Here is a 14,398-nt window from a genome sequence, read left to right on the forward strand (position 1 = left end):
TGACTGAATCAATGGATAACAATATACTCGATAGAAGTTTCCTGCTTGTTGNCGCTGCTTCCTTACTGCTGGTAAAGAGAATCCTCCAAGGTGAAGTTCTAGTTTAACGAATCATGGGCGCAGGAATATTCCAAACTCTTCCTTGGAAAATTATTGTTGAATGTTTCAGTCTTGTGCACCTTATTTCATCATGAGTGTCTCACATTTGTAGGTTTTTGACAGGAACATAAAAGTAGTTGCCCCAGGAGATGTGGGCGCTAATGCAAGGGATAGGACAAGTCCAGAAGATGGAGTTAATGGCCATCAGAAGATGGTTTCGATTCTCTTGTGAATATTCTTGGTTTGAAGAGGTACTTGCGATCTTATTTGTTATTAACATTTAGAAATTTTCGTTAGAAAGATGACGTGACTTGCATTAGGAAGTAGTGAATAATCACTGAAAATGATCTCTTGCTTCCATTTCTTGACTTTGTAAAAACCTTGTTCTTTTTCCCCGGCTTGACTGAATCAATGGATAACAATATACTCGATAGAAGTTTCCTGCTTGTTGGAACCTTGTGTACTGTTTTCCCCTGGCTATCTATCAAGTTCAGGTTTCTATTGTAACATTGATGCACATTCCATTAGTTTGTGTTGTTCTTTATTAGTGTTACTGTCTGTCATTATTAATAAAACAGTTAGGATTTCTCTTTTATCCTGCTACGTGGAAATGACATCTTCTACCCTAAACCACGCTTTACACTTGATCAATTCAGCAGTTCAATTTTTTTCGATAATGTTGATTTTTTCCAATGTTTGGTTTTTTTTCTTGCACAATATATATGTCATTTGCGTTGGGAATTATAAATGTCTCTTTCAGTATGATAGGAGAACAAATTCCGACACCATCTAGCCCTAGAGATGGGGAAGATATCTCCATCACGCAAGGGCACCCGAAGGTATCTTCCTATTCCCATTAGCTTCTAAATGCTTTTTAAATTATACAATTGATGACTTCTGCCAGGCTGTAACGATCAAGTGCTTCTCTGGTTTTTTAATGAAAAAGACTTCAATTAGTATCAGGCTTAGTCAAGAGAGGTAGATGTGAGATGTTAGGGAACATTGGAAAATAACTTAAAAGGTATATCTTTCTACCCTGGCGATGCAGGGGCACGCCAGGTGTTCAAGTGTCATGCACTAGAATCACCCTTACCTCCTCTAGTTTGCACTAGAAATATTGTTTGGAACGTTTGTAAACAATCCTAGACTTTGGATATAAAGATTATGTACGGAAGTATGTCTTTTAACACTGCAAAGATTGCAATCCTATATCTGATTGTTTTGCTACTCTCTGTTTAGTTATCATTGTTTCAGGATGATTAGATGGTTTTACTTTCCAATGATAATTTCCTTCATTGTTCTGTTGATTATGGTGCATGCAAAAGTATTCTTAGGTATTCTAGTCTGGCAGATTTTTGTCATAATTTTTTGTAAGTATCTTTTTTGACATAGACATCGTCTATTGCTTAATTTATGGTTTCCATGATATTATGCATTTCGTTGCAGCCTCCTGCTCTCAAGATGGGTACAATGATGGGAGTTTTCGTTCCCTGCTGGTGCTCTGTTTAGCTTCACATGGTCGCCAAGTGGTTCTAATAACTACTTTTTTTTTGTTTTCTTCCTAATCATTGTAGGTATGTTTTAGGTGCTGTGGAGACTTTTCTAAAAGCATTCCCTGCTGCTGGGATTTTTAGAGGTATTAATTACTCTGAAACTTTTAACAACTAGACATGTGAACTAGCAGAGGGCTTAGAGGACTTATAATTTGTTAGTTTTTTATATCTGCCATTATTCTTATCTAAACCACAACTTTCTTGACACCTGAGATTTGTTTCATCAGTTTGTTGGAACTGAGAAAGCGTTTATGCAATCCAGGATTTTGCAAGAAACAAAAGACACTGTTATTGAAAATTCTGAGTTTTATTTAACAAAAATCTTGCTTGTTTCCCTGAGGACATGATCTGTAGCCTAAAAGTCACATTTAGTCATATGGCTGTATTTCATTTCTAATTGCAGAAACTATCACAAAGGTTAATGTAACAGCAGTCTCCGAATCAATACAAAGCCCGAACTCACATGACTTGCAGATTTATGGAATTGTTGTGACGATCCTTCTTTGCTTCATTGTGTTTTGCGGCAATCGGGTTGCACCTGCTTTCCTCGTACCCGTTTTGCTCTCTATCTTCTGCATATTCATCGGGATATTTTTGGCAAAGACAGATGACCCTGACAGTAAGTCGTTTCTTGATATTGTTAGAAACATGTGTGGTCTTTAGTTTTCCCTGAAAGGTTAACCTTCCTTTGTTCCCCTTTTATAATTTAAAAAGTTTTAAAGATAACTGGGGCTCTGCTTATCAAATGACAAATGATGCGGGAATTCCTGATTTAACTGGAGGCACGTACTGGAGTTTCAAGTGAGTAACTTCCAGAGATTGTGTTGTCTATGATAGTAAAACTTTAGTAATGGTTTTATGTTAGAATTAATTTTCTGTTCAGTTTTACTCTGAAATTTATTTACCGTTCTTGTTTGTTTTTTTCAGTGAGCTGGTGGGTCTATTTTTCCCTGCTGTAACAGGAGTTATGGCTGGTTCAAATCGATCAGCTTCCCTGAAAGACACACAAAGATCGATACCTGCTGGAACGTTGGCTGCCACTCTGACCACAACCTCGCTATATTTGATCTCTGTGTTGTTTTTTGGAGCTGTTGCGACCCGTAATAAACTTTTGAGTTTTGACTAATAGGTTACGACGTTATTCCTTGTGTGGATTATCTTTATTTTGTTTCACAGCTGATCTGTTGTGTTTTCTTAGCCAGAAGCGTTCTGGAGAAATGCAAAAACCCACTTGTCACTTGCATATTCGTGTCTTTAGTATGGCCAAACCTGAAAAAAAAAACTAAAATGACCACATGTTCTGTATATACTACACACATTTATATGCCAGAAAAGATTTATCTTGTCTGGTCACAGAGACGGTGTTCTTTTAAGTACTTCAACACCAAGCTTACATTATGAACTTTTTCTAATTCAATTTCCCTCTATTGCAGGCTACTTACTGCTACAATTGCTTGGCCTTTCCCTGCCATTGTTCACGTTGGAATCATCCTTTCAACCTTAGGGGCTGCTCTCCAGAGTTTGACAGGGGCCCCACGGTTACTTGCAGCTATAGCAAATGATGATATTCTCCCCATCCTCAATTATTTTAAAGTTGCAGATACTAGTGAACCTCACATAGCGACGCTTTTCACAGCATTTATCTGCATAGGATGTGTTGTTATTGGAAATCTGGATCTTATCACACCAACTGTGACTATGTTTTATCTTTTATGCTATTCGGGAGTAAACCTGTCTTGTTTCCTGCTCGATCTTCTTGATGCTCCAAGTTGGCGTCCACGGTGGAAATACCATCATTGGAGCCTTTCCTTTGTTGGAGCCTCACTCTGCATAGGTATCAATTTCCATATACTCACTGAATAAAATGTCTTTGGTACTGTCTTCCTATATAGTATATTCACACCTGAAGCTCGAAATGTCTTATTGTAAAGACTTGTTGATGTTTCAATTTTCTCTACTGTAACAGTGATCATGTTCTTGATTTCCTGGTCGTTCACTGTGGTTGCCATTGCACTTGCAAGTCTTATATACAAATATGTTGGCCTTAAAGGAAAGGCCGGGGACTGGGGGGATGGTTTCAAGAGTGCATATTTCCAGTTGGCCCTTCGTAGTCTCAGGTCACCCGGAGGTGAGCTGCATAAATTTATTTTGCTTGTAACCAACGGGTTATTTAATATATATTCTCCATGTTCCATAATGCTGAACCTGCCATATCTATTCTCCAATGTTTGGTTCTGTTTTCTTGTCGATGTCTTTTCATGATTACAATTTTGTGTACTGATCAGTAGAATGCGATCCAATTTTATTCGATTTCTATGATTCTAAGGCTGCCAAGGTTGTTTAGATTCTTCATTTCATAGTTCCCCCAGAGAATCTGCTGTCAGATTCTCCGACAATTTAATGTTGAAAATGACGTTATCATGATAGGATTCACATTACAATTTTGTTTTTTTCTTTCTTCATCTACGTTTGCTTCAATCACTAGTTGTGGTTAAAGCTGGTCACATTGGTAGATGGGTTGCATAAGTCTACTAGGTAATTTATATTACGCTGCTTCCTTACTGCTGGTAAAGAGAATCCTCCAAGGTGAACTTATAGTTTAAAGAATCATGGGTGCAGGAATATTCCAAACTCAACCTTGGAAAATTATTGTTGAATGTTTCAGTCTTGTGCACCTTATTTCATCATGAGTGTCTCACATTTGTAGTTTTTTGACAGCAACATAAAAGTATTTGCACCAGGAGATGTGGGCGCTAATGCAAGGGATAGGACAAGTCCAGAAGATGGAGTCCATCAGAAGGAATCCAAGCTGGAGTTATTTGGTTTCGATTCTCTTGTGAATATTCTTGGTTTGAAGAGGTACTTGCGATCTTATTTGTTATTGACATTTAGAAATTTTCGTTACGAATTGATGACTTAACTTGCATTAGGAAGTAGTGAATAATCACTGAAAATGATCTCTTGCTTCCATTTCTTGACTTTGTAAACACCTTGTTCTTTTTTCCCGTCTTAACTGAATCAATGGATAACAATATACTCGATAGAAGTTTCCTGCTTGTTGGAACCTTGTGTACTGTTTTCCCCTGGCTATTGTATCAAGTTCAGGTTTCTATTGTAACATTGATGCACATTCCATCAGTATGTGTTGTTCTTTACTAGTGTTAGTGTCTCTCATTGTTAATAAAACAGTAAGGATTTTTCTTTTATCCTGCTACGTGGAAATGACATCTTTTACCCTAAACCACGGTTTACACTTGATCCATTCCGCAGTTCAATTTTTCGATAATGTTTAGTTTTGCCCATGTTTGGTTTTTTCTTGCACAATATATATGTCATTTGCTTTGGGAAACACATTTTCTCTTAACTGTACATGTGAGAATGTTATAAATTTCTCTTTCAGTATGACAGGAGAGCAGATTCCGACACCTTCTAGCCCTAGAGATGGGGAGGATATCTCCATCACGCAAGGGCACCCGAAGGTATCTTCCTGTTACCATTAGCTTCTAAATGCTTTTTAAATTATACAATTGATGACTTCTGCCAGGCTGTAACGATCAAGTGCTTCTCTGTTTTTTAAAGAAAAAGACTTCAATTAGTATCAGGCTTAGTCAAGAGAGGTAGATGTGAGATGTTAGGGAACATTGGAAAATAACTTAAAAGGTATATCTTTCTACCCTGGCGATGCAGGGGCACGCCAGGTGTTCAAGTGTCATGCACTAGAATCACCCTTATCTCCTCTAGTTTGCACTAGATATATTGTTTGGAACGTTTATAAACAATCCTAGACTTAGGATATAAAGATTATGTACGGAAGTATGTCTTTTAACACTGCAAAGATTGCAATCCTATATCTGATTGTTTTGCTACTTTCTGTTTAGTTATCATTGTTTCAGGATTATTAGATGGTTTTACTTTCCAATGATAATTTCCTTCATTGTTCTGTTGATTATGGTGCATGCAAAAGTATTCTTAGGTATTCTAGTCTGGCAGATTTTTGTCATAATTTTTTGTAAGGATCTTTTTGACATAGACATCGTCTATTGCTTAATTTATAATTTCCATGATATTATGCATTTCGTTGCAGCCTCTCAAGATGGGCACAATGATGGGAGTTTTCGTTCCCTGCTTGCAAAACATATTAGGAATTATATACTATATCCGTTTCACATGGTAAGACTGCAACTCCTTGATGTTTCACAGCATATTATAAAGTTATTATAGCCTGCCTCAATCTGTTCAATATTCAGGATTGTTGGTATGGCTGGTATCGGACAAGGTCTGATATTGGTATTGCTCTGTGGCTTATGTACATTCTTGACGACGATATCTCTGAGTGCTATTGCAACAAATGGCGCAATGAAGGTAATTCTTTTTTCTATTATATCACCTGAATTTTCTTTGAATATAATCTGTGAAACCATAGTTAAAAATATATCTCCTACTGTTGGGTCTCGGGTCCAGCGTTGGCACCCCTCGTTTATTTCTATTTCCTTTGTGATTAAACAATAGACAGTAATATCATTATTATTAATAAATTTTTGTGTTAGTTCCAGGGTGGAGGACCATATTACCTCATTGGTCGCGCTCTTGGTCCAGAAGTTGGGATTAGCATAGGTTTGTGCTTCTTCCTTGGCAATGCAGTTGCTGGAGCTCTGTAAGTGTAAATCCTACATCCTTTCAAGGAATCTACCTTTGGAAAAAGTCTTTAGCTTGACACTCATTCCATTAAGTTGCTGGTGCTCTGTTTAGTTTCACATGGTCGCCAAGTGGTTCTAATAACTACTTTTTTTTTTTGCTTTCTTCCTAATCATTGTAGGTATGTATTAGGTGCCGTGGAGACTTTTCTAAAAGCATTCCCTGCTGCTGGGATTTTTAGAGGTATTAATTACTGTGAAACTTTTAAGAACTAGACCTGTGAACTAGCAGAGGGCTTCGAGGATTTATAACAAATCTTAGTAATTTGTTAGTTTTCATATCCGCCATTATTCTTATCTAAACCACAACTTTGTAATGCTAGTCTTGACACCTGAGATTTGTTTCATCAGTTCAGGATTTTGGAAGAAACAAAAGACTGTGTTATTGAAAATCTTGAGTTTTATTTAACAAAAAAATTACTTGTTTCCCTGAGGACATAATCTATAGTCTAGAAGTCACATTTAATCATATGTCTGTGCTTCATTTCTAATTGCAGAAACTATCACAAAGGTTAATGGGACAGCAGTTGCCGAATCAATACAAAGCCCGAACTCACATGACTTGCAGATTTATGGAATTGTAGTGACGATCCTTCTTTGCTTCATTGTGTTTGGCGGCGTGAAGATGATCAATCGGGTGGCACCTGCTTTCCTCGTTCCCGTTTTGCTCTCTATCTTCTGCATATTCATTGGGATATTTTTGGCAAAGACTGATGACCCTGACAGTAAGTCGTTTGTTGATATTGTTCGAAACAGGTGTGGTCTTTAGTTTTCCCCGAATGGTTAACCTTCCTTTTGTTCCCTTTTACGGGCTTGCGTTTAAAAAGTTTTAAAGATAACTGGGGCTCTGCCTATCAAATGACAAATGATGCGGGAATTCCTGATCCAACTGGAGGCACGTACTGGAGCTTCAAGTGAGTAACTTCCAGAGATTGTGTTGCCTATGATCGAAAGACTTTAGTATTAGAATTAATTATTCTGTTCAGTTGTTACTCTGAAATTTATTTCCCCTTCTTGTTGGTTCTTTTCAGTGAGCTGGTGGGTCTATTTTTCCCTGCTGTAACAGGAATTATGGCTGGTTCAAATCGATCAGCTTCCCTGAAAGACACACAAAGATCAATACCTGTTGGAACGTTGGCTGCCACTCTGACCACAACCTCGCTATATTTGATCTCTGTGTTGTTTTTTGGAGCTGTTGCGACCCGTAATAAACTTTTGACTGATAGGTAACGACTTTATTCATCGTGTGGATTATCTTTTTTTTTTGTTACACAGCTGATCTGTTGTGTTTTCATAGCGAGAAGTGTCCTGGTGGAAATGCAAAAACCCACTTGTTACTTGCATCGTGTCTTGAGTGTGGTTAAACCTGAAAGAAACTAAAATAACCTCATGTTCTTTATATACTACACACATTTATATGTCAGAAAAGATTTATCTTGTCTGGTCACAGAGACGGTGTTCTTTTAAGTACTTCAACACCAAGCTTACATTATGAACTTTTTCTAATTCAATTTCCCTCTATTGCAGGCTACTTACTGCTACAATTGCTTGGCCTTTCCCTGCCATTGTTCACGTTGGAATCATCCTTTCAACCTTAGGGGCTGCTCTCCAGAGTTTGACAGGGGCCCCACGGTTACTTGCAGCTATAGCAAATGATGATATTCTCCCCATCCTCAATTATTTTAAAGTTGCAGATACTAGTGAACCTCACATAGCGACGCTTTTCACAGCATTTATCTGCATAGGATGTGTTGTTATTGGAAATCTGGATCTTATCACACCAACTGTGACTATGTTTTATCTTTTATGCTATTCGGGAGTAAACCTGTCTTGTTTCCTGCTCGATCTTCTTGATGCTCCAAGTTGGCGTCCACGGTGGAAATACCATCATTGGAGCCTTTCCTTTGTTGGAGCCTCACTCTGCATAGGTATCAATTTCCATATACTCACTGAATAAAATGTCTTTGGTACTGTCTTCCTATATAGTATATTCACACCTGAAGCTCGAAATGTCTTATTGTAAAGACTTGTTGATGTTTCAATTTTCTCTACTGTAACAGTGATCATGTTCTTGATTTCCTGGTCGTTCACTGTGGTTGCCATTGCACTTGCAAGTCTTATATACAAATATGTTGGCCTTAAAGGAAAGGCCGGGGACTGGGGGGATGGTTTCAAGAGTGCATATTTCCAGTTGGCCCTTCGTAGTCTCAGGTCACCCGGAGGTGAGCTGCATAAATTTATTTTGCTTGTAACCAACGGGTTATTTAATATATATTCTCCATGTTCCATAATGCTGAACCTGCCATATCTATTCTCCAATGTTTGGTTCTGTTTTCTTGTCGATGTCTTTTCATGATTACAATTTTGTGTACTGATCAGTAGAATGCGATCCAATTTTATTCGATTTCTATGATTCTAAGGCTGCCAAGGTTGTTTAGATTCTTCATTTCATAGTTCCCCCAGAGAATCTGCTGTCAGATTCTCCGACAATTTAATGTTGAAAATGACGTTATCATGATAGGATTCACATTACAATTTTGTTTTTTTCTTTCTTCATCTACGTTTGCTTCAATCACTAGTTGTGGTTAAAGCTGGTCACATTGGTAGATGGGTTGCATAAGTCTACTAGGTAATTTATATTACGCTGCTTCCTTACTGCTGGTAAAGAGAATCCTCCAAGGTGAACTTATAGTTTAAAGAATCATGGGTGCAGGAATATTCCAAACTCAACCTTGGAAAATTATTGTTGAATGTTTCAGTCTTGTGCACCTTATTTCATCATGAGTGTCTCACATTTGTAGTTTTTTGACAGCAACATAAAAGTATTTGCACCAGGAGATGTGGGCGCTAATGCAAGGGATAGGACAAGTCCAGAAGATGGAGTCCATCAGAAGGAATCCAAGCTGGAGTTATTTGGTTTCGATTCTCTTGTGAATATTCTTGGTTTGAAGAGGTACTTGCGATCTTATTTGTTATTGACATTTAGAAATTTTCGTTACGAATTGATGACTTAACTTGCATTAGGAAGTAGTGAATAATCACTGAAAATGATCTCTTGCTTCCATTTCTTGACTTTGTAAACACCTTGTTCTTTTTTCCCGTCTTAACTGAATCAATGGATAACAATATACTCGATAGAAGTTTCCTGCTTGTTGGAACCTTGTGTACTGTTTTCCCCTGGCTATTGTATCAAGTTCAGGTTTCTATTGTAACATTGATGCACATTCCATTAGTTTGTGTTGTTCTTTACTAGTGTTAGTGTCTCTCATTGTTAATAAAACAGTAAGGATTTCTCTTTTATCCTGCTACGTGGAAATGACATCTTTTACCCTAAACCACGGTTTACACTTGATCCATTCCGCAGTTCAATTTTTCGATAATGTTTAGTTTTGCCCATGTTTGGTTTTTTCTTGCACAATATATATGTCATTTGCTTTGGGAAACACATTTTCTCTTAACTGTACATGTGAGAATGTTATAAATTTCTCTTTCAGTATGACAGGAGAGCAGATTCCGACACCTTCTAGCCCTAGAGATGGGGAGGATATCTCCATCACGCAAGGGCACCCGAAGGTATCTTCCTATTACCATTAGCTTCTAAATGCTTTTTAAATTATACAATTGATGACTTCTGCCAGGCTGTAACGATCAAGTGCTTCTCTGTTTTTTAAAGAAAAAGACTTCAATTAGTATCAGGCTTAGTCAAGAGAGGTAGATGTCAGATGTTAGGGAACATTGGAAAATAACTTAAAAGGTATATCTTTCTACCCTGGCGATGCAGGGGCACGCCAGGTGTTCAAGTGTCATGCACTAGAATCACCCTTATCTCCTCTAGTTTGCACTAGATATATTGTTTGGAACGTTTATAAACAATCCTAGACTTAGGATATAAAGATTATGTACGGAAGTATGTCTTTTAACACTGCAAAGATTGCAATCCTATATCTGATTGTTTTGCTACTTTCTGTTTAGTTATCATTGTTTCAGGATTATTAGATGGTTTTACTTTCCAATGATAATTTCCTTCATTGTTCTGTTGATTATGGTGCATGCAAAAGTATTCTTAGGTATTCTAGTCTGGCAGATTTTTGTCATAATTTTTTGTAAGGATCTTTTTGACATAGACATCGTCTATTGCTTAATTTATAATTTCCATGATATTATGCATTTCGTTGCAGCCTCTCAAGATGGGCACAATGATGGGAGTTTTCGTTCCCTGCTTGCAAAACATATTAGGAATTATATACTATATCCGTTTCACATGGTAAGACTGCAACTCCTTGATGTTTCACAGCATATTATTAAGTCATTATAGCCTGCCTCAATCTGTTCAATATTCAGGATTGTTGGTATGGCTGGTATCGGACAAGGTCTGGTATTGGTATTGCTCTGTGGCTTATGTACATTCTTGACGACGATATCTCTGAGTGCTATTGCAACAAATGGCGCAATGAAGGTAATTCTTTTTTTCTATTATATCACCTGAATTTTCTTTGAATAAAATCTGTGAAACCATAGTTAAAAATATATCTCCTACTGTTGGGTCTCGGGTCCAGCGTTGGCACCCCTCGTTAATTTCTATTTCCTTTGTGATTAAACAATAGACAGTAATATCAAGTTTATTAATAAATTTTTGTGTTACTTCCAGGGTGGAGGACCATATTACCTCATTGGTCGCGCTCTTGGTCCAGAAGTTGGGATTAGCATAGGTTTGTGCTTCTTCCTTGGCAATGCAGTTGCTGGAGCTCTGTAAGTGTAAATCCTAGATCCTACCTTTGGAAAAAGTCTTTAGCTTGACACTCATTCCATTAAGTTGTTGGTGCTCTGTTTAGTTTCACATGGTCGCCAAGTGGTTCTAATAACTACTTTTTTTTTTGCTTTCTTCCTAATCATTGTAGGTATGTTTTAGGTGCCGTGGAGACTTTTCTAAAAGCATTCCCTGCTGCTGGGATTTTTAGAGGTATTAATTACTGTGAAACTTTTAAGAACTAGACTCTAGACCTGTGAACTAGCTGAGGGCTTCGAGGATTTATAACAAATCTTAGTAATTTGTTAGTTTTTATATCCGCCATTATTCTTATCTAAACCACAACTTTGTAATGCTAGTCTTGACACCTGAGATTTGTTTCATCAGTTTGTTAAGACTGAGAAAGCGTTTATGCAAATTCAGGATTTTGGAAGAAACAAAAGACTGTTATTGAAAATCTTGAGTTTTATTTAACAAAAAATTTACTTGTTTCCCTGAGGACATAATCTATAGTCTAGAAGTCACATTTAATCATATGTCTGTGCTTCATTTCTAATTGCAGAAACTATCACAAAGGTTAATGGAACAGCAGTTGCCGAATCAATACAAAGCCCGAACTCACATGACTTGCAGATTTATGGAATTGTAGTGACGATCCTTCTTTGCTTCATTGTGTTTGGCGGCGTGAAGATGATCAATCGGGTTGCACCTGCTTTCCTCGTACCCGTTTTGCTCTCTATCTTCTGCATATTCATTGGGATATTTTTGGCAAAGACTGATGACCCTGACAGTAAGTCGTTTGTTGATATTGTTCGAAACAGGTGTGGTGTTTAGTTTTCCCCGAATGGTTAACCTTCCTTTTGTTCCCTTTTATAATTTGGCACAGCTGGAATTACGGGCTTGCGTTTAAAAAGTTTTAAAGATAACTGGGGTTCTGCTTATCAAATGACAAATGATGCGGGAATTCCTGATCCAACTGGAGGCACGTACTGGAGCTTCAAGTGAGTAACTTCCAGAGATTGTGTTGCCTATGATCGAAAAACTTTAGTTATGGTTTATGTTAGAATTAATTTTCTGTTCAGTTGTTACTCTGAAATTTATTTCCCCTTCTTGTTGGTTCTTTTCAGTGAGCTGGTGGGTCTATTTTTCCCTGCTGTAACAGGAATTATGGCTGGTTCAAATCGATCAGCTTCCCTGAAAGACACACAAAGATCAATAACTGTTGGAACGTTGGCTGCCACTCTGACCACAACCTCGCTATATTTGATCTCTGTGTTATTTTTTGGAGCTGTTGCGACCCGTAATAAACTTTTGACTGATAGGTAACGACTTTATTCATCGTGTGGATTATCTTTTTTTTTTGTTACACAGCTGATCTGTTGTGTTTTCTTAGCGAGAAGTGTCCTGGAGGAAATGCAAAAACCCACTTGTTACTTGCATATTCGTGTCTTTAGTATGGTTAAACCTGAAAGAAACTAAAATAACCTCATGTTCTTTATATACTACACACATTTATATGTCAGAACAGATTTATCTTGTCTGGTCACAGAGACGGTGTTCTTATAAGCAAGTGGAGAGAATCACTATATGTATGTGTTTGTTGTGTTTGTAACAAAGTATCCGTGTGAATCGTGTGATCTGAAATATTAACGTAGAAGATTAAAGACATCCCTTCTCTTTTACTAGTAGTTTAGGGTTTGTGCAAGGCAGAGCATAAGAGAGCAAGAGAGAATGATGTGCTACTGTTTTATTAGAGAATACAAACAGAGCTGAAAGGAGAAACTAGAGGAGATGTGGTGAGTGAAACAGAGGAGATGAAGGTTTTTGTAGGTTTAGCCACTCTTAGCTTAAACTCTCATACTTCCTTTAAAGTTGTTCTTACATATTATTTATACTAATGTCAAAATAATAACCTAATTCACTTAAGTTTACTACTGAACTTTGCCTAAAACAAGACCAGGACCCTAATATTCATTTGGGCCTTACACAACTTCTGGCCCAACTGGCCTTTCTTCTTTCTTTGGTAAGACAACACCACGACTCTTCTCTTCCCTTTTGACTTCTCTTGTACTCGGTGACTACTATTCTTTCTCATTCTTTGATCTCCTCTACGACTTGTTCTTCTCACACTCTTCTTCTCATACTTAATTATTTGTGAAGTATGTTAATCAAAGATGAGATTCCAACAGGAGAAACCTGGAAATGCAACAGAGAATCGCAAAGGAGTCTTTTTCTTTATTTTTACTAGGACTCAGACCCCAGCGATGTCGCGGGGGAAATATTTTAGAAAAAAAAAAAAAAAAATTTAAAATTATACATTATGAAATCATTTGAATGTAATAGAATAGTTTGAATAAACAAACATTAAATATAAACTGTTACTAAAATCACAACCATCAAAATGAAAACTTATGACAAAAAATATTATGTAGAATAGATGCAACTTTGCAAAAAACATTGTTTAAAGTATTATAAATATAAGGTATTTTATGAAAAATTATGGTAAAGCTACAATTAAAAAATCATTATAACAAAGTGATCCTAACTGAGAATATTGAACTAATGGTTGTAATGAGTAAATGTAATTTTCTATTAAATAATTGTATTTAAAAACAAAATAATATAACTTTTAAATATTAAAATAGTTTTTAACGAAAAGTTACGATAAATAGATGCAACTATAAATTCTATATTAAGTTTTATTAAATTTCTATATTGCTATAAATATTTAGAAAATTTTAGTTAGATTATAGAATAACGTTGAATATTAGATATTAATATTCAAATTATTTAGATTCAACATTAAACGGAAAATTTATTTCAACGAACAATGATTTGATAGTTATTGATGAAGAGACAAATATATAGAAAGTTCAAAAGACAAGACAATTTAAATAGACACACCTATTAGAACAAAAAGTTGTGATGGAAAAATTTGAATAAATTATAGTGAAAAGACATAACTCCACAATGAATTGATACAATTGTTTGAGTTTAAAAAGCCAAATAAAAACAAGTTTCTTACAAAAAAAATACTAAGCAAAGTCGCAACTGTTGTTTGTATTTATTTAGATTGTTATTATAATTTTTAAACATTAAACTATTTTTTTAATTAAAAGTTACAATAAATAGACATAACCGTAAATTCTATATTAAGTTATATTAAATTTCTCTATTGTTATAATCATTTCTAAAATTTTAGTTAGATTATAGAATTACAGTGAATATTAGATAGTAATATTCAATCAGCTAGATTCAACATAAAATGGAAAATTTGTTTCAACGAACTTGTTAGTTACTGTTGA

General features: G+C 36.2%; 4 protein-coding genes across 4 annotated transcripts; all 4 read left to right on the forward strand.

Annotated features, from left to right (window-relative positions):
- On the forward strand, positions 73-2,616 carry LOC104757412 (cation-chloride cotransporter 1-like). The gene is made up of 5 exons (XM_019239689.1): positions 73-938; positions 1,674-1,735; positions 2,056-2,271; positions 2,367-2,453; positions 2,580-2,616. Exons 1-4 carry the CDS (start codon positions 901-903, stop codon positions 2,399-2,401), a joined length of 351 nt encoding a protein of 116 aa, XP_019095234.1. The 5' UTR covers positions 73-900; the 3' UTR covers positions 2,402-2,453; positions 2,580-2,616.
- Positions 3,063-4,453, forward strand: LOC109129905 (cation-chloride cotransporter 1-like; the record flags this gene model as incomplete). Its single annotated transcript, XM_019238936.1, has 3 exons — positions 3,063-3,486; positions 3,619-3,780; positions 4,371-4,453. Coding segments are annotated over 3 exons (594 nt in total), but the record flags the coding sequence as incomplete, so codon positions are not given.
- On the forward strand, positions 4,389-9,241 carry LOC104759541 (cation-chloride cotransporter 1-like). Its single transcript, XM_019239690.1, has 12 exons — positions 4,389-4,511; positions 5,053-5,131; positions 5,737-5,822; positions 5,900-6,014; positions 6,206-6,306; positions 6,469-6,530; positions 6,844-7,075; positions 7,150-7,260; positions 7,378-7,572; positions 7,874-8,274; positions 8,407-8,568; positions 9,159-9,241. Exons 2-12 carry the CDS (start codon positions 5,054-5,056, stop codon positions 9,164-9,166), a joined length of 1,551 nt encoding a protein of 516 aa, XP_019095235.1. The 5' UTR covers positions 4,389-4,511; position 5,053; the 3' UTR covers positions 9,167-9,241.
- On the forward strand, positions 9,163-12,590 carry LOC104759542 (cation-chloride cotransporter 1-like). The gene is made up of 10 exons (XM_010482451.2): positions 9,163-9,299; positions 9,841-9,919; positions 10,525-10,610; positions 10,688-10,802; positions 10,995-11,095; positions 11,245-11,306; positions 11,656-11,883; positions 11,980-12,094; positions 12,221-12,415; positions 12,487-12,590. The coding sequence occupies exons 2-10, from the start codon at positions 9,842-9,844 to the stop codon at positions 12,545-12,547; spliced, it is 1,041 nt and encodes a 346-aa protein (XP_010480753.2). The 5' UTR covers positions 9,163-9,299; position 9,841; the 3' UTR covers positions 12,548-12,590.

Source organism: Camelina sativa, chromosome 17 (assembly GCF_000633955.1).
Source record: "Camelina sativa cultivar DH55 chromosome 17, Cs, whole genome shotgun sequence".
Classification (NCBI taxonomy): Eukaryota; Viridiplantae; Streptophyta; class Magnoliopsida; order Brassicales; family Brassicaceae; genus Camelina; species Camelina sativa.

Excerpts from the sequence above, each read along its gene's own strand:
- LOC104759541 (XM_019239690.1), top strand. The coding sequence starts at position 5,054 with ATGACAGGAGAGCAGATTCCGACACCTTCTAGCCCTAGAGATGGGGAG. Across the intron at positions 6,307-6,468 it reads AATGCAGTTGCTGGAGCTCT|GTATGTATTAGGTGCCGTGG; the intron begins GTAAGTGTAAAT and ends TAATCATTGTAG. Across the intron at positions 7,076-7,149 it reads ACTGATGACCCTGACAGTAA|TTTTACGGGCTTGCGTTTAA; the intron begins GTCGTTTGTTGA and ends CCTTTTGTTCCC.
- LOC104759542 (XM_010482451.2), top strand. The coding sequence starts at position 9,842 with ATGACAGGAGAGCAGATTCCGACACCTTCTAGCCCTAGAGATGGGGAG. Across the intron at positions 11,884-11,979 it reads AAAGACTGATGACCCTGACA|CTGGAATTACGGGCTTGCGT; the intron begins GTAAGTCGTTTG and ends AATTTGGCACAG. Across the intron at positions 12,095-12,220 it reads GGCACGTACTGGAGCTTCAA|TGAGCTGGTGGGTCTATTTT; the intron begins GTGAGTAACTTC and ends GGTTCTTTTCAG.
- LOC104757412 (XM_019239689.1), top strand. The coding sequence starts at position 901 with ATGGGGAAGATATCTCCATCACGCAAGGGCACCCGAAG. Across the intron at positions 1,736-2,055 it reads TGCTGCTGGGATTTTTAGAG|AAACTATCACAAAGGTTAAT; the intron begins GTATTAATTACT and ends TTCTAATTGCAG. Across the intron at positions 2,272-2,366 it reads AAAGACAGATGACCCTGACA|TTTTAAAGATAACTGGGGCT; the intron begins GTAAGTCGTTTC and ends TAATTTAAAAAG.